General features: G+C 44.7%; 2 protein-coding genes across 7 annotated transcripts in view; one reads left to right on the top strand and one right to left on the bottom strand.

The window, feature by feature from the left end:
* The window catches only part of Sgce (sarcoglycan epsilon), a 72294-nt gene extending 58641 nt beyond the window's left edge, over nucleotides 1-13653 (bottom strand). For 2 of the 6 annotated variants that reach the window (XM_050123841.1, XM_050123843.1), the window contains exon 1: nucleotides 13487-13653. In XM_050123841.1, coding sequence (XP_049979798.1) covers nucleotides 13487-13523 — 37 coding nt within the window. In that variant the 5' untranslated portion in view covers nucleotides 13524-13653. The remainder of the gene's footprint in view (nucleotides 1-13486) is intronic. The other 4 variants (XM_050123845.1, XM_050123844.1, XM_050123842.1 and 1 more) reach the window with 4 other exon arrangements.
* Nucleotides 13654-13856: 203 nt separating this feature from the next.
* The window catches only part of Peg10 (paternally expressed 10), a 12522-nt gene continuing 7922 nt past the window's right edge, over nucleotides 13857-18456 (top strand). Inside the window, 1 exon segment of the mRNA XM_050123833.1 lies at nucleotides 13857-14102. Within this exon segment, the coding sequence (XP_049979790.1) occupies nucleotides 14098-14102 (5 nt within the window). The 5' untranslated portion in view covers nucleotides 13857-14097.

Raw genomic sequence — 18456 nt, 5'->3', positions numbered from 1 at the left:
CCCACATAATCAAACAAGCATAAATCTTCGAGGAGTAAGTGGGAGGCTCTAGCACCCCAAAAGAGGAAAGTACTTGACTGGCACTCAGTTTTAGAACTATGTAAACTTAAGTGAACTAGCCTGCTCTACTAAGTGGCTAATCTCAGAGCGACGTCCCTAATACATTTTATAACTGAAATTTGGATTTCTAAAGATGAAACACATGGTAGGCATTCCTAGTAGCTTCAATTTTAAACAAAATCCAAAAACTGCTAACAATGTCCCATGACTTAGAAGTCCTCTCTAGGTCTCCTCATCTTTGGGTTCCAAAGGCAGCAAGCCTGGTTACACACCTAGGCAGCCCCTTCAGAATAAATGTCCCATATACCTTAAAAGCTCTATAGCAAATCTAAACACAACAGATACCCACGACTCTATAAAAGAAAAGCTAGGTAGATGGGCTACACAATCTCATCACGTGATTCTCATAAACAGTTATGAAGTAAGTCCAGAAGACTGGTATAACATGAAAGAATATGAGTTAGCAGTCTGATTTGCTTGTGTGTACCAAAACAAGAGGGAAACCAGCACTGAATCCCCTACCTCCTTACCCCCAAGCTTATCCTAACTAACAGTCAGAAGATGGGAGCCGCTGCTGGATGGTGCAGAAGCCCACCCTACAGATGCAGGAAGCAGACGACAAATTCAACTGGACTTTCCAGCAGCATTTAGATTTTACTGTTTCACACTGCCAGACCCTGAGTGAAGAGCTTTCATGTATTGTCTCACTCAATCCTTACAAACCCAAGGGACTCTATCAATGTGTTTGAAGATTACAGAGGCTTAATCTTAAGGCACAAGGTAGTAAATCCAGGAGGCAGACGGGGCTTGTCACTTCTCTGTGAACTGGGTGGTGACTCATCACAAAGGAAGCATGGGTTGAGAGACCAGATAGCACTGGGCTGATTCTTCCTCCCTTCAACCGCATCAGACTATGCTGTGCCCAGGAATCACTGCTCAGAGTTGATGCACAAAACCATACGCACTGCGCTTTATGAGTGATTCAAGGGGTTGAGGTGCATAACTCTAAATCCGTGAGATTTTCTTCTTCTACTCTTGCTTTCAGAACTTGACTAACCTAGCATGAGCTTTGCAGCCACTTTGTGTCTGTGGTTGGTAAACTAATGTATCACTTCCACACTTTCCGTGTCTTCCATAGAGATAGCTTAGTTATCTTTCATAAGATATTTTAAAACATCTGATTAGTGCCCCAACTGTCAAGGATTAAGGTAGGACGAAACAGCTGCATGCATCTTACAGATGCTACTACACCTTAGAAGCAGCGATGCTTTGAGTACATCTTTCTTTTTCTAATGTAAGAGAAAGCCAGAGCTTTCTTTTAAAGTGTTTATTTATATAGTGGGGTGTGCGTGCGTGCACACACGCACATGCGATACATGTTCATGAAACTAGGCGTGCCATGTTACACATCTGTGAGACAATTTTACAATGGGCCATTGCACTTCATGGAAACGTACCTTAACCGTGGAGCTACCCCACTGGTCTGTGCATATTCATTTTTAAAATTCATATAATAGCCGACTGACCTCAGAAAATCAGAAGCCTGATAAACCTAAATAAAAGGGCAACTATTATGCTCTGCTCACAAGCAGTGTTATTAAAGGCAAGACAGAATACCACAGAGAATGGGGTTGCTTAGACATGCCAGTACCCACACACTTTAGAGAAAAGTCCCAATAATATGAAAATGATTATTTGCTTTTAATTATATGCTCAACATTATGGAAGCACTTAACTAATTTCTTGTGTAAAAAAAAATCCCTGCAATCTGCACTGAAAATGAAGGTTACTCACTGAAAAAAAACAAAAGTAATGTTGGGTAGCTTTATCTTCATTAGAAGACCAAAGGGAGCATTCTATTTCCTACGAGGAAAAAATCTTTTAAAAGTTATGACTCAGTTTAAAAAAAATACTTTCCCTGTATACAACTTTTTCAATGTGTAAAATAATGCCAACCTGAATAGACCAGTCACTGAGCAAACTGCGAAGGCTGCACACAGTCCTCGGGAATCGTTACAGGAAGAGCGGTGAGCATTTGACACAATTACACCGACAAGAATGCTTTGCTCTAACTAAAGAGCGTAAAGGCAAAGAGCGAGCGCTATGGATCCTGTCTTCACACAGTGCAAAGTCTGTAGCAGTTCACAGGATTCCCTGGGCCACCGCTGTCCACAACACAGCCAGCTCTACAATGCTTCCCCACCAAAATAATCCGAGCCAAATGAATCTGAAGGTAGCATGCCTTCGGGCTCTCTAGAAACTACACAATACTTAAAGTTTGTTTTAGGATTTTCTGATTCATTTGGAGGCTTGTAGCAGCAGAAGTTTTCATCTGGCAAGGGAAGGGGCAAGCAGTCTCTGAAAAGAGAGTATTCCTCTTTCCCCAACCTGGGTAATTTGCAGACTAGGGGAGGGGAGCTGCTGTTTAATACAAGCAATTGAGGAGCTATGAATAGTGGCTGATTGCTGATGAGCTAATCAGACAAGGGACAGAAATAATAAATAATAACTTGCTCAGACATCACTGTCCAAGTAAACAGCAGGACATGCCAAATGAAATTTAATCTGATTAGCACGCTCACCTTACCAGGGAGCGATCAAGCCTTCTCAGGCCTCTCTCGGGTCCCTGCTTCAGTTATCTCTTTGCATATGCAAAGACGCTGCTCAAAGATGCGGCCTCTGCTGACTGCATAGCTCACCTCCCCCAGTGTTCCCTTCTCCAACTCCCTTCAAGACCTTCTTCTTTTCCTTTTTAAAAAATACTTATTATCATCATGAGTGTGTGTTCGCATGTGTGTGAGAGAGGGATGTCTGTGGTGCACAGCCTCACTCTGTGTTTGGAGATCAAAGGAAAACATTGTGAAGTCAGTTCTTTCTTTTCAACTGTACATGGGTTCCAGGGATTGAACTCAGATTTCTCGGCTTTTAAATCTAGCAGTAAAGTCCCTTTACCCACTGAGTCGCATCTCCAGGCCCACTTTCCTTTCCTTATGCTTTTTTCCTACTCCTTATAAAACTGCTTCCTAAACTGTTTCTATTGCTTTTTTCCTTTGTACAAAAAAAAAAAAGATCACCTATAACTTTTCAAATTAGCGTCCATGTTTTCAGTGTTATGATAGCTAGACACTGAACAAAAGTGTTTACACATATTTACCAATTTCATCCTTGAATTAACTGTGTGAAATAGGTAGTATTAGTTCCGTTTCACAATAAGAATGAGAAGTCTTATGAAATGATGTTACTTGCCACCAGTCACATGCTTCGTAAGTGGGGGGATGGGATTTTGAACCCACTTTGCAGCTGACGGCAAAATCACTATTAGATACTTATCAACCCTACCTAAGAATGCAATGCGTAAACAGCATGTTCTCAGCTCGGATACCCTTATTTTTGCTAGCATATCAACTACAGTTTATTTTGCTTCTGAGAAAAAAAAAGTGCATTGCCGGATTCGTGCATTAGGGATAGCAACAAGCCGGTGCTTCGGCGGGGAGGGAGAAATTAAGCCGGTGTGCTTTTGCATCAAAACAAAAAGAAAACACAAAGCAATTCATTGACAGAAGAAAGCCATCAAGTCGGTAAGCATCTAGGCGGGGAAGAGGCTTCTCTGAGCCTGTCGTCTAAGCTGCTCTCAGGTGCCAGAAAAGGTTTTCCCAAGGGAAGAGCTTGCTGCAGCCGGACTTGAGATCAAGAACTTCAAAAACAAAAAATCCTAGCAGAACCTGAGCAGCTATTTAATACGATTCCAGTTTACTAGACCTTTTCTTGTCGTGAAGCAAGGTAGATCAGGCGACACGGAGGAGAAAGGAGAGTGGAGAGCCGAGAGGCAGAAAGACGGTGCTGCGGGGAGACTGCAGGAAGCCAGCTGCACTCACGTAACACTGGCTATCCAGTGTTTCTGTGCCTCAGTTTCTTCTCTGGTGGGACAGGAACAGAGCAGAGCTCCCATCACAGAGGCCCTGTCAGTACTGAATGAGAGAACACGCATAAAACCTTTACAGTGAAAGTTAGCACGAAATGATAATCCACAAGTGATCTCCAATTAAAAAATGATCACTTCAGCTGGCATTATATAGCACTCTCATTTTTTTCCACAACTGTGATGCATGAAATTTAACCATATTTCTATGCTGGGCTAGGGAACATTCTGGAAGCACCTCAAAAACTTTTAAGCCTAGTGCCTCCAGCCTTGTGAAACTCTGTCCCATTGCCTCCTGGAACTAAGAGTCAGGTAACCAGGCATGTCCTCAGGCCTGACCCTCAGCCAGGGAGTTCTGGCGACTCAGAGTCGCCCTTTATCTCTTTGAAGAAAGCAGATGCTATGTGAATTCCATTCCCATTACATCTTCCCTGAGATCTCATGAACTCTTTAGGTGTTTTTCTGAGGGAAGAATGCAACCAAAGGGGAAAAAGCTGCCTGCCAGGTGCACGATTCAGTTTTGCAGTAAACATAATTCCACGACTGGGTGAAAATTAAATTGCAACATCTGACAGAGGAACTGAGACCAGAGGTCTCTAGCTAAGGTTTGCTCCCTTGCTCAAATGAATTAGAAGGAAAGTTGCAGTCCTCCCTGTGCTTCACAGAACTGTCTGCTGAAAGGGAATGCATGGGGACCTTTAACAAAAGCCGTCTGCCATCCCCGCAGCAGCTACAGGCATCGTTGCCACCTAACGCGCTCGTTTGCTTGGAATGAAAGGAAGAACAAACCCAGACTGCTAGTGCGATCTAGTGGAAAGGGATTAGAAAGCACTGGGGTCCCTGTGAGCCGCTGGGCTATGGAAGGGAAGCTGCAGCTAAGGCTGCTGCTCTTCAGAATCAAAATCACAACACTGCTACACCCTCTTTCCAATTAGCAGGCATCTAAAAGAGAAATAGGCTCGCATCAAGTGTTTGTTTTAAACTGTCATTAATTGTCTGTATTATAAGAGTCATGCTTCATAACACTTCTATCAGGAAGCTCTATTTTATAAAGGTTCCTTCTCACATCCCTGTTGTCATCCTACCAAGGCCACCCACTGGCTAAAACATGCACTGTCTTTGTACCTTTCTATGGTTTATTCATGTGAAACATATATTGGTACACAGGCATAAATGTTCTCCCATACATGTGATTCCCTCTGCTTTTCTCTTAGAGCATACTTGCACCTATTTACATGTTAAAATTGCCTAGCTTTCTGTCCTGTGACTCAATCATACTGTATTTACTGTCACCGTGAATTCAACCGGATCAAACTTAGACCAGCTATCAGACCTCCTTCTGACACTACAGCGACCATCGCACAGATGACAAAAATGTAGCAATCATAACCTTCTGGCAAACAACCCCAAATTCAATCTGATACCCTCACCCAAATTTTACCCTTCAAAAATGTTCCTCCTCTGTCCATTTTGCTATCCCTACATTAGCTTACAAGGTCACTATCTCCAACCTGGATTTAAACAACCTCCAGCGTAGGCTATTCAGAGGCCTCTAACCTTTTCTTCACACAGCAGTTAGAGTACTCTTTTTGAAATGCAAATCTGGCCTTGTCCTGTTTAACCCCCCTCTGAGATGTCCTGTTGGTGTTACTACCAGATGAACCTCTTTAAGTAGGTCTACTGGCTCCTTGACCTGCTGGCATTGTCCTTGCTTTCTATTTAGCATGTCTCAGTACTTTCTATTTAGCATGCTCTGGCTGCCCCTGGACCTCAGCAGAGCCTTGGTCTCACTGGCCCTTTCCTGACTCACCTCCCTAGCATTTACTCCCTTTCACATCTGAACGCTTCCTTGAAAAGCCTGTTCACCCTTTTTCCAGCCAAATCCTCTGCCGGTGTCTGCAGCATTTATCTTAGTTCCAGTGAGTTATGATATCGTATGTGATTATTTGATTAATCTTCGCAAAGACTAATCTTGAAGGAAAAAAAGTTTGATTCATCTTTGTCAACTCTGTAAACAGTGTAAAAAGCTCTATAGCTGGATCACATATTTCTCAGCATCTGTCACATGGTCTCAAAAACACCCAAAGCATCTCCAAGCCACGTATAAAATAATTATTCATTCATTAAGATTACCAAGGGTTTTCTAGTTTTTCATTTTTACTATCAACTGTAATAAGCATCCATGTCTGTACCTCTCAGCGCTTTTACCTGTTTACATGTAGGCTAAACATCCATAGGGAAAATTGTTAGACCAAAAAATAAAATGTATAATTCAGATCCTAATAAGATATCTAACAGCCTGCTGCAGTGCTAGGCTTTGATTAGAATCAACTGTGTAACTACCAAAAATCAAAGCTGTCAAAGGTGCTACACTGATTAACTGTTGCATGGGGGGGAAAAGAGCAATCGGTATCATTTTACTGCCTAGTGAGAAACACAGATCTGTAAAGAGAGAAAACAAAAATCTTAGAGCTAATGTTCTCTTTGCTTTTGTATTCGAAGGTAAAACAGAAGCTATATTTCTCTGCAAATTGCTGGAAAAAATATAGAACTGAAACTCTCTGTGATAACTGCTAGGAAAATTAACTGATCTCTTTCAAATTCAGAGAGTGAACACCAATCTCCATGAGAATCAAATGGTGAGCGGATGAATGAGCGAAAGGGCAGGGAATAGGAAGCAATCCACACCAAAGCTGCCTATCTCCCTAACAATTCTCAAACCAGCCGTTTCATTTATCTGAAAAGAAAGTCTGTCCTTCCGTGTCACAACAGATGCTGTGGTGATTTCTGGGGTACAGGCTGCCAAGGATCTATTCTAAATATTTGATTAGCCTAAGGTAATTAGCTAGAAAGTGAGCCGTGTGAAAGATAATTTTTAAACAAGAAAATAATTTAAATCACTAACATAGATGCATTAAAATGAAGATTTAAAACAGACAACAACAATGAAGAAAAAAACCTCACCAGAGAGACCTAAGAACAGCGTATAGCCTTCACTAACACATTAATGCTTCTGAGAGTAACAGTAGCCACACCAGCAACCAATGTTTGGAAGCAGCACAATCATTTCCCAGGATAATAAGTTTTAAAGTTTAAACATTGGGGTTATTATTTTGTAGTTCAGGGACATGGGCAAGCACCGCACTCAAGGAATTGCAAGTAGCCAGCCGGCTGTGGATCAGGTGAGCTTTGCCATGCCAGAACCTCACTTTTGAGAGTTTCTCTTCCGGAAATAGGAGCTGAGCCAAAGAATGCCTGTGGCATCCCCAGCAACTGGGAAGGCAGCCACCACAAGCGGCTGTGTGTGTTATTACAACCTCACCGAAGTGTATGGCACTGTTACAAAATGAGTAAGAAAGAGAAGAAAGTTGTTTAACAGTAAAAATGCACTTCGTGCTGAGGCAGGAGTGAAAGCAACGGGGGAGAGCTGACTAGCAAGGACGGCACCCGAGCCTCCCTCCCCTTCACCTCTCTTACAGAGCCCTCCAGAGTCTGCAAGGTTCCCAAGTATTTAATGCAGATTCTAGGAAGTCAGAAATACTGCTCAAAAAAAAAAAAAAAAAAAAAAAGTCCCCTATGGAAGTCCTATAACCTCTTGAATTCATCTTGAATAATCACGCCTTCCAAGTTAGATATGGCTATCAAAATAAACAATCAATGGGCAGATGCACGGAAGAAAAATCTGCCGGAGACCTGTTGTTTGTCACAGTAAGAATGTGCCCCCGAGGCAGGGAGAAACCAGCTCACGCTGACAGTCGTTAAAACAGCACAGGCTGGAAGCCACAGCTGGTGATTATGATTTTATGGTACTACTGAAAAAAAAAAAACTCAACTTTTTTATAAAGTTTATTATACCACAAGGGGGAAAAGGGCTACTGTAGAGCTCTGTCCCACACTCCTCTGAGGAAAAGGATGGCAGGCACCAAGCTATCTTGGGCCAGTGGCCTGCCAGGTAACCCTGGAGTCCCAAGTATCTGCCACCACTAGGTAGAAGTCTGCTTGAACCAGACAAGACACCCGGGGAATGAGGGGAGAAAGAAAAAAAAAGTGACTCTGGGGAGTTAGTTAAGACACAGGGAGAAAGGATCCTGGATTTTTTTTTCACGTTTGTAATGCAGAGGAGAGAAACATGAACTTGCAACTTCTATGCTCATTCTTTTTAGAACGTTTGTTGGGAGACGAAAGGTTTTCATGACAAGTCTGTGTACTGGCTACGTGAGAATGTTCCAGTTGTCTTCAGAGTCCCCACTGCAAAGGAGGCGAATGTTCCAGATACTGTAAGAGAATAGTGGAGTTGATGTTCCTTCTGCGCCTGACTCTCTGTGCACTTTCACCCACTGATGCTGGTTCTGCTCTCTGAAGCAGAGGGGAGCTCATTGCTACTTCCACTGTGCTGGAGCTAAGCATTTCCAGACCCTCTGAGGATACCCTCCAGGACAGAGTACTTGCCAGATGCCCACCAACCTCACAGACTGTTCTGCAAGTTGTCTAATGTGTCAACATCTCTCTTCAAACTGACAGCCAGAAATGAACACAATACTCCAGATGTGCTTGATTAGAACAAGGCCCTATTAATTTTTATGATGTACAGACATTACAAGTTAATCCCACAGTCTAACTTGGATTTTTATTTTCATAAGCCACACCATGCCCTTGCTTCATACTGATCTTCCTAAGAAACAGGAAGCACACCAAAGTCACCCCCTCCTCTTCATATCAGTGAATTAAAGTACACTAGCTGCTGCATTCTGTGCTTGTGGCATCGCACTCTACTCAACTTAAATGGTATTTAACTCTAAATTCTGCTACATATTCTCAACAGCTATTCCTTTTCCAGTCATCCATGAATTGTAAAGCAAGCCTTCTAGATCTCTGTCAAAAATCACTATGCCAATGTTAAACAAGTGAAGACCCAGGGCAAGGGTTTGTGGCTCTAGTCGGTTCCCACTTCTTCAGACCCAGGAAGTAACCCGTACACATCTGGCCAGCGCTGGTCCCATTTAGTCTCTGGCTCACACACCGATCCTGGTAATTAGTCTGAATACCATCTCTCACATCAGCCTGCAAACTGCTTCCCTAAAAACAAGGCTCACTTATCTTTCCAAATAAAGTGTAAAAGATCCACACAGCTTAAAAGTACTAGTCTATGAAAACATACATTCACACCAAGCAAAAGCCAGAAAGAATACCAGTGAAAAGGTTTATGGCAGGCTGCAGAGGTTGTTGGGGTTTATTGTTGCTATTGTTTAATTCATTGCTGTCTTTACTACAGTTACAAGTTCTTTAAAATAAGTCACAATGAAAACCATGTCCAGAGAATTCGGCTTGGAAGCAGTCCATGTGAAAAGGCTTTAGACCATTGGGAATCTCTTTCCAACCGGAAAACTCTACTCAGAAAAATAGTCTCTGATACGACTTGTTGATCCCTAGAAATATCAGCCTCGCTTTCTTCCTTTCTCCCCGTTTCTTCTTTACCTATTCTTTTCAGCACTACATTGCTATTTAGACTTAATAACCTGATAATAAGGGAAAGAACAGACTAGAAACCTGGATCCTGAAATTTAGAAAAACAGTCTGGATGATGTGTGTGCCTGTGTGTATGAGCACGCGAAAGCGTGTGTGCGTGTCTGTGTGTGTCCAGCCATCCCTCTGTCTGCCTCTGCTAGAGACGTTGAGAAATTGGAAAAACAGGATAGAGACTAAAACAGAGCAAAGTGTAAAGACTCGTTCCAGCCCAAGAACCCGAACAGACAAACCTGTCTCATCTGATTAGCTAGGGTCCTGTTCCACGCTGAGACTAGGAAATAAGATAAACAAACAGAATATAGATTTAGGGGTTTAGAATAGAGACTGTGGAAGGGTAAGGTTAAAGAAAAAGGACCGGGAAGGGTATGAGCCTATAGGCAATTAAGGAAAAAGAAAAGAAACAATTGTGGGATACTTGTAGAGAAAAACAGCATGTACAAACACTGTCCTGAGGTCCACAAACCATCTGAAAAACAGCATGTACAAACACTGTCCTGAGGTCCACAAACCATCTGAAAAACAGCAGTACAAACACTGTCCTGAGGTCCACAAACCATCTGAAAAACAGCATGTACAAACACTGTCCTGAGGTCCACAAACCATCTGAAAAACAGCAGTGCAAACACTTGTCCTGAGATCCACAAACAATCGGACTATTTGACTTGAAGCATTTTCAACAAGCCAGGATTTCTTCACCGTTCCCATCTTTTCTTTAGGGATGAGTTTCATCAGTGCAATAGTGCTGACAGCTGGGCACACGCTATCTTTCTCTCTCAGGTTATATCTAGTCTGTCTTTGTGGTGCTGTTCATTCCTGTTTGCAAAGTCGGAAAGACAAGTGGAAATTCCATTTGGCTTAGAAATATAATTTACTCCCCGGACTAAAAGATGTGCTACCTATAAGAGCAAACCAATAGCTGCTAAATTCATGGTGAACAGTTACAACAATAGATAAAATGAGCAATTCAAACCCTAGCTACTTTCTGACAAGTAAAAATTTTATCTTGTTTAAGCCAATTACAGGTGGCAAATCAGCATATCAAATTCTCATTAAAAAGGATAAAATGTCCAAATAGGAGGTCTACTATTTGACATGTGAAAATTCTACCCATGCTTTAGGATAGTAATCCTTTACTCCTCTAGAATTTACCCTAAATATAAGATACAAATCAACAGCTTCACAGATACATGGCAAATTGCCATAAAATAGGTAAAATATACAAACAGAAGAAATATTATGTGTGATATCAAAACCCTCCTTGGTGCTAAAGTACTTTCCCTACCTACACTGCCGAAAGCTAAACATGGTGGCAAAGCAAGAAATGGATAGCTCCAGAGAAAACTCTAACAGAAATGGACAAAATGTTCAGCTACAAAGGACAGCTAGTACCTAGAGAGGTAAGTCATGCCTAGGAACAGCCTTCCACGCTGACCCCTGTGAAAACCGGGCACAAAAAAATCCACACGGGGAAAATCGCTTAGGAAATCTGAAATTCACCTGCATAGTAAACACACAGAGAACTTGAGAGTCTTGTCTATCAGAATTGGGACACACAGGGACTTAAAGTACATTTTGGTGACGACAACCAAAATCTAAAGTATCTATTAATTTTGTTTGTTCAGTTCAATGCTGTTTTGCTCCTTCAGATAGCAAGAAAGTTTTACCTGAATATCTGTTATTGCTTTTTCCATGGGAAAATTATAATTTGGAGCAAAGTGAAATTCTTTTCATAAGTAGACATTAAAAAACCTCAAGGATATTGTTCAGGATTACAGCTACACGTGAGAATACTGAGGTCAGGGAGTCTGTTCAGCTTGTGGGTTTGAAACCACTGCTGCTGTTACGGCTGCTCATATACATCAACCAGAAAATATTAATATAATATTTTCTTTTAAAGAAAACTGTAAAATTAGTGTTATTTGATGCTCAAAATCTACTTACTTGGAAAGAAAACATAAAGAAAATTAATTTGATCCACTGTTTATATTGAGAAAAAAATATATGCAACCCTCTGGAAAAAATGTCTTCTTTAGATACCTCTGTAAGCAAAGAGGTAGTTTGCCTCCCTGCAGCAAGGCGAGGGTGTCACAGGTGATCTCGGTCGCCTTTACTAAGACTCTCTCTGGAATTTGGACAATGAATAGAATAACTATTATTACAAAAATAAAAAAAAAAGCCTTTTTTGCTTTTTAAGACAAAAAAAAATCCTGGTTCAAATTTTGAAATGAAAAATCAAACTAGTTTAAACTTTGAAAGACTCAGTGATTTTTTAAACTTGAATTTCCTTATATTTTTAATCCATGCTTGCTATAAATTTCACCTTGGGAAAAAGCAAAGCTATCAAGGAACAGCTAGGTGAATTAACTTCGTACGAGAAACAACTGCGAAGCACAAGGCAGTCCCGCGGCAGCCAGAACAGCGACTGTTAAATAAACATTCCTTTAAAAATCCTGGAATTAGTCTGTCTCACAGAAGAGAATAAACATTTTTAAATTCAAAAAACATGATTATGTTTACCTAGCTTCCTAGATAAATGCCTTTTCCTGCTGGAAACCTGCACCTCCTCATTTCTGTTTCTGGGGGGTCAACGCATAATTTCTGTTAAGTTGGTTCCCAGTAAATCAATGAGTTTTAGCTTAATGCTAAAAAGCTGAACGCTATTTTTTTTATAGCGCAAGGTCCCTACCACCTTGTGGTGTACAATGAATCAAAGTCTCGCTTTTTTCTTTAAGGGAAAAAGCTGTAGAAATCTTCCTGAAACGGACCGAGTTTTAGTCTGGAAAGACAAATATCTTTCACCTGTGGTGAATAAATCCAACTCAGTTGTAGACAATTTGATTTTTAACTTTAACTTTTTGGACAAAGACATAGCAACAGATTGTCAATTTTCTCAGCATCTAACATTTTGAGCAACTTAAGTGGTAACCCACGTTGCTTTATTTCGCCTCCTTTCTCTTCAGTATTTGAGTGATTTTGACCCTTTGCAAATTTCCCTAACGTTAAAAACAAAAATTACAAGTTTATATGTCCCAAACCAAGCAAATGTTTGGAGTTGAGTCTCAACAACCTGTTTCTTAGGTTTACGCGTGCAGTTACTGTGCTCAAAAACATTCATTCACCCCCAAGACTTAGATAAACATAACGGCGCGGAGGAGAAAGCCGAGGTCTCTGTGTAAACCTTGTAATCACCACCAAAAGTCCGTAGCTGAGACCTCCAAAGCACCCACAGCTGTTTTTAATTGTTCCTTCCTTTCCCCTCAGAATGTATTCAGTAGGGCAATGGGTGCTGTTTGCAGCATCTCTGGCCCCCAGCCATGGCTGACCCTGACCTGGACACCTTTGGTTCCCAGCATTTTATGATTCTGCTTCCTTGTTTGGTAAGACCTAAGAAAAAACAGGTTTGCGCCACCAGGAAATATTCTTAAAAAAGAGTGGGGGGATTTCAGTCTTTTGAATGTCATATTTCGGTGGTCTCTGTCTCTCAATCAGATTCCCGAAAAGGAGAAAAGACGTGCATCTTTGTGTAAGAAGAAAGCAGCTGGTCAGCCATGTCCTTTGGCTTGCAGTAGGCCAAGGAGTCTCAATTGTGGGGTAAAGACCCCCACCCCGAGGGGCAATGAACCCCAGGTCTCTGCTTCAGGGATCAGAAGATGTCCACCACCAAGGTGGGGGTGGAGGTGCGGGGGGAGGAGAGGTGCTCACAGCAGAAACTGGAGCCGGATTCCTGCCCTGCTGGACAGGGAGGGGCCGTGGGGGTGCCGAAAGAAAGAAAGGGCCAGGGGTCAAGCCTGGGGAGGGACCCACCGGGCCCAGGAAGTGGGCTTCAGCATGCTCGAAGAGCGGGGTGCTGTGGAGCAGTGAGCGTAGAGAGGGGCTAAGCACCCTCTGGGCGCGCCCTGGTACCCCGGAACCCGAGTAGGGGGATGGGGAGGCGACGGCCTGTGGTCCCCCAATCCTCCATGTCGCGCGCAGGCCACTAACCTGTCAGTAAGAACGTGCCAGTGGTCGCGGGGCTCATCTTGCATGTCCCCCGACCCTTTCCCGTCCAAGCACAGGGGTCTCCCAGCTCCCACCACCACGATAATAGAATTCTTGGCCTGCCGGGGCCGGCTTCTCCCCTCCCCTCCCTTTCTTCTTTCCTCCCAGCTAGGCCGGTTCAGCATCGGTCCTGTGCACCCCCCATCCGGGCCCATGCTCCCCCTAGCGGCGGGCCAGCGCAGCGCACGCCGCACCCCCCATCCCCCCAGGCGCCCGCCCACGCAGCCCCCCCCTCTCCGCCCCCGCAAGCCCGCGAAGCACGCTGGGATTTGGCGCCCCCTCCTTGGAACAGACTATATAAGGCGGGCAGTCCGGAGCTCTCGGCACACGCGTTTCCAACTTCGGTTGGTGTGTGTCGAAGAACCCAGAAGAATCCTGACGGCGACCTGAGGAAGGGAGCCCATCCGAGGCGGTCCACCGGGCCTCGCCGAGGTCCGCTGCGCGACTGCGGTCCGGAGCTTCTCCGGACCGCGGTCACCAGTGGACCGTCGCGGGCCAGGTGTGGGACCCCGTCATCCTTCCCGGCTGCGCAGAGGGGTCCTCGAGTGGTGAGTATGCGGTGAGGATTTTTTTTTTTTAAACGATCACACGCAATCCCGTTTTTTTTTTTTCGGGAGCTGCGGGAGACGAAGTAGCGCCCCGGAATATCTCCTCGCATATCTTTTTTTTCTCCCACGCCTTCAGTGGCCGGATCCTGAGACGCAAGTGTGGAAAGCGAGCCTTCACGGTTTCGGCGTCCACGACCCGCGTCCAGAATTGGTCAGTAGACCCATGAGCTGCGGACAGTGATGAGCTGCAGACGCATATGAGCTACAGACCGAATTGCAATCTGCTCCTGAAATGCGCTGCAAAGTGACGGCTCTGCAACTCTACAGCGCTTCAATGCGCCACAAACGGAGAAGCGCTTTACTACTTGCGCTGCAGACGGGCGCTTCATGCGCTACTGCGATGAACTAACGGGCGCTTCATGCGCTACGAACTACTAATGGGCGCTTCATGCGCTAAGACCCGATGGGCGCTTCATGCGCTTTGATATACTAATAGGCGCTTCATGCGCTTTACTGTACTAATGGGCGCTTCATGCGCTCTGCGATGTACCAATGGGCGCTTATTGCGCTTCAGTGTGTGCTAATGGGCGCTTCATGCGCTCTGCCATGTACTAATGGGCGCTTTATGCGCGTTTCTGCGCAAACTTGCGCTTCAGGCGCAACAAATCAGCCCGAACCGCGGCGATCCGCGCGGCAATCCGCAGCAATCCACGGCCGATTTGTGCTTTACGCACTTAATTCTGAGCCGTAGGAAGGTAACTGAATACGAACGCGCAAGAAAAATGAATTTACAAATGCGTCACAAACTGCTGCAGAGCAATAACGCACTCTTGAGCTCCAGAAAAAAGGGTTTTGGAAAGACCAGGGAGAAAGTACAACTCTCTCCGTGGAGGGGGGTAGAAAACGCGGTTCGCCTTTTGGAACAGGTCGCGTTTCTGTTTTTCTGTAGGACAGCTAGCTGCGTGATGGTGGGGAGCGGGAAAAATGGAGCCCTGGGCTGCAAAAATTAGTGTTTAAAATTTTGCCCACGCCATTCCTGCTCAGGCAGGAGAGTGGAGGGGTGTTGGATTTTGGAGATGGCCGAATGGGCCTTGTCTAGGGGTGATTGATTGAGGTGACGGTGCAGTTGGCTTGGTGGCGCAGATAGGCCTACAGCAACAGTTTGTGCAAACTGGTTTGCTGGTTGGGTTTGGGGGGGTGGTGGTGGCGGTGGCTTGCTCTTGCGGCCATGCGCGGAAATCGGGCGCTTGGGAGTTGGTGGGGGCGGTCTGGGGAGGTGGGGGAGCGGGGGGAGGCGCGCAGACACTCTGCAGCCCTGTAGCAGCCAGTCTCAGACCTGCCCCTCCCCTCCTAGCCTGCCTCTGCAGTGTTGAGGCCTAGTGCCTCGTCCACGCGCCTCGCTGGTCACGCGCTTTTCCAGAACATGCTTCCACAGGCCCAACCTCCCAAGTGCTGACGTCATAGAGCCAGCCTCTCAGGGCCCGCCTCCAATGACGTAACCAGCTCAGCCCTGCCCCAGGCCCGCCTCCTCTGAGGTGGCCTCCCAGCCCCGCCCACCTGAGGCCCGCCTCCTATGACGTAACCTGCTCAGCCCTGCCCAGGGCCTGCCTCCTCTGAGGCGACCTCCCCAGCCCCTCCCGAGACCCGGCTCCTCTGACGTAACCTGCTCAGCCCCGCCCGAGGCCTGCCTCCTCTGAGGCCCAGGCCCCGCCTCTCTAGTACCTGACTCCTCCCAGAGCTCCTCCACTGAGGAGGCTCAGAGCCCCGCCTTCCCCTCATCCTGCCTGCGCATGCGCAGTGTGGGCCCCAGCCCCTTCCCCGCAGGCTTGCGTCCACTGCGCAAGTGTGCCCACTGTCTGAGCCTGGCTGTACAGCCCCGCCTCCCTGCTGTTTCAGTGTTGCGCAGTTTTGATTTTTGTCCACAGGTGTCTACTAAATATAAGAATAATAAGAATAATTAGCAACAATAATAAGTATACTTAGCATGTATAAGCACTTTTAATAAGTGCCTTGCATTATTAAATAAAATGATCCCACAATTAAAACTGATAGTGGGATATGGGAACTTCTAATAAGACCTGGCTGATGCCTTAAAGCAATTAAGCCAATTATTTATTTTAAATTAAAAATTAAATTTAAAATATTTTCATATTTAATTATTTTCTCAAGACACCATTGGACTTCCTGGAATTGAATGCTTTGGTGAATACAGAAACAGGAGCAGCTTGAACTGTGTTTCTTAGGAGTTTGAAGTGGCATTGGTTTATGGCTTGGCCTTTGAGGAAGAAGTTTGTGAGCATATAAACGTTTCAGTTTCTTGATTTTCCTTAAGAATTCTAGGTGATTAGCTCTGACTGATATGCCTATATACAGTAAACTGTGCTTGGCACATAGTAGGCATTCAGTAACTGTTTGTTGAATGGCCAAAGCAAATTAATGTCTTGCTGCTGGCCTTCAGGCTTTTGAGTTTTTGGTCCTTTTCCTGTGGTGCTTTGCTGTCCTGAGCTGAGCTGCTGGCCACTTTCACACATTTAAAAAGTGGGTTTTTGAGTTCCAGTAAAGTAAGCTGTAATTATAATGTGAAATAAAATTATATTCCAAATAATTAGCTTTTTTCATAAAAAGCTAATTATTTGATATTCCAAGTAATTAGCTTTTTTCATAAAAAGCTAATTATTTGCTGTCCCAAGGAATTAGCTTTTTTCATAAAAAGCTAATTTAAATTTGGGGCAAGTGGGTTATTAATGCTACATGTTGACATTTAAAATTTGTGTGACGTAACAGTGGTTGCATTACAAGACATAGATTGTTTCAACTGGCTTAATTAAACATCTGTCATTTACAGACAAGCCAAATAGAAATGTCTCTTAATTAATGAAGAAATTAAGAAAAATGGTTCTATATATTACAGACTATGAACCAGGATTTTGTTAAGGGGAGTTATAGGGCTCTTGCCCTCAGTTCTCCCCCTCCTAATGCCCCTCCTTAATTTTATCTGCCTATTAAAGAGGTTCAAAACATTGGAAATAAATACATGCAAATTAGAATTTGCATTTCACATAATACTAAGAAAAGGACATTTAAAATTTAAAGCAACTAAGAGTTGCTTATTGGTGTTTCATTTCCTAATGAGACATTGATATAAGATTATTTACTATTATTGTACTTTGATGTGTTTGGGGGAATTAAAGAAGAGCTTGAAGAAGTCATTGTAAAGACCTAATAATTAATCAGATGTACTTATTTATTTCTAAATAGATTAAAATGTAATTATCGTATGTGAAGATGGTCCCTGACTCAGGCTTGGTGTGACCTTCCAGTTTTCAGGAATGGGAGTGCTCTGCAAACCCCACTCCTAATCTAGCCCCTTGAAAGGGATAAATCAAATTAAAATTAAGTCAAAATTCGTGCTGCCCCAGTTGCTCTCAAACTTTTCATTACTTGTTTATAATTACTGTTTAATTGTTTTCCCAGGGCCCTATTACTTTTTCTGATTAAATACTCTTTTTTACAGTAGAGCCCCACCCCCAAAATGCAAGGCCCCCAATAGGGTGAGCCTAGGGTCTAGGAGTGGGGAAGGTCACAAACCTTAAAGTGGTGACCTCACAGGCCAAATAAGGCCTTTAATTTGTTTAGCTAGTACTGTATTCTTAAAAACCAAAAGTGCCCCCCTGAATACCCTGGTGGGAGGGCCACACTTCTCCAAGGTGCCCGGGTGCAGCCCCCTGAATACCCTGCTGGGAGGGCCACACTTCTCCAAGGTGCACAGGTACAGCCCCCCCCCCCCGAATACCCTGGTGGGAGGGCCACACTTCTCCAAGGTGCACAGGTACAGCCCCCCTGAATACCCTGGTGGGAGGGGCAGACTTCTCCAAGGTGCCCGGGTGCAGCCCCCCTGAATACCCTGGTGGGAGGGCCACACTTCTCCAAAGTGCCCGGGTGCAGCCCCCCTGAATACCCTGGTGGGAGGGGCAGACTTCTCCAAGGTGCCCAGGTGCAGCCCCCCTGAATATCCTCGTGGGAGGGGCGCACTTCTCCAAGGTTCACAGGTGCAGCGCCCCTGAGTATCCTCGTGGGAGGGGCAGACTTTTCCAAGGTTCACAGGTGCAGCCCCCCTGAGTATCCTCGTGGGAGGGGCAGACTTCTCCAAGGTGCAGAGGTACAGCCCCCCTGAATACCCTGCTGGGAGGGGCAGACTTCTCCAAGGTGCCCAGGTGCAGCCCCCCTGAATACCCTGCTGGGAGGGGCAGACTTCTCCAAGGTGCCCGGGTGCAGCCCCCCTGAGTATCCTCGTGGGAGGGGCAGACTTCTCCAAGGTTCACAGGTGCAGCCCCCCTGAATATCCTCGTGGGAGGGGCGCACTTC

The sequence above is a fragment of the Alexandromys fortis genome, unplaced genomic scaffold (genome assembly GCF_014885135.2).
Source record: "Alexandromys fortis isolate MF-2015 unplaced genomic scaffold, M_Fortis_MF-2015_v1.1 scaffold_214, whole genome shotgun sequence".
Classification (NCBI taxonomy): Eukaryota; Metazoa; Chordata; class Mammalia; order Rodentia; family Cricetidae; genus Alexandromys; species Alexandromys fortis.
The sequence above is the reverse complement of the archived record's forward strand: the minus strand, read 5'-3'. Positions and strand labels throughout refer to the sequence as shown.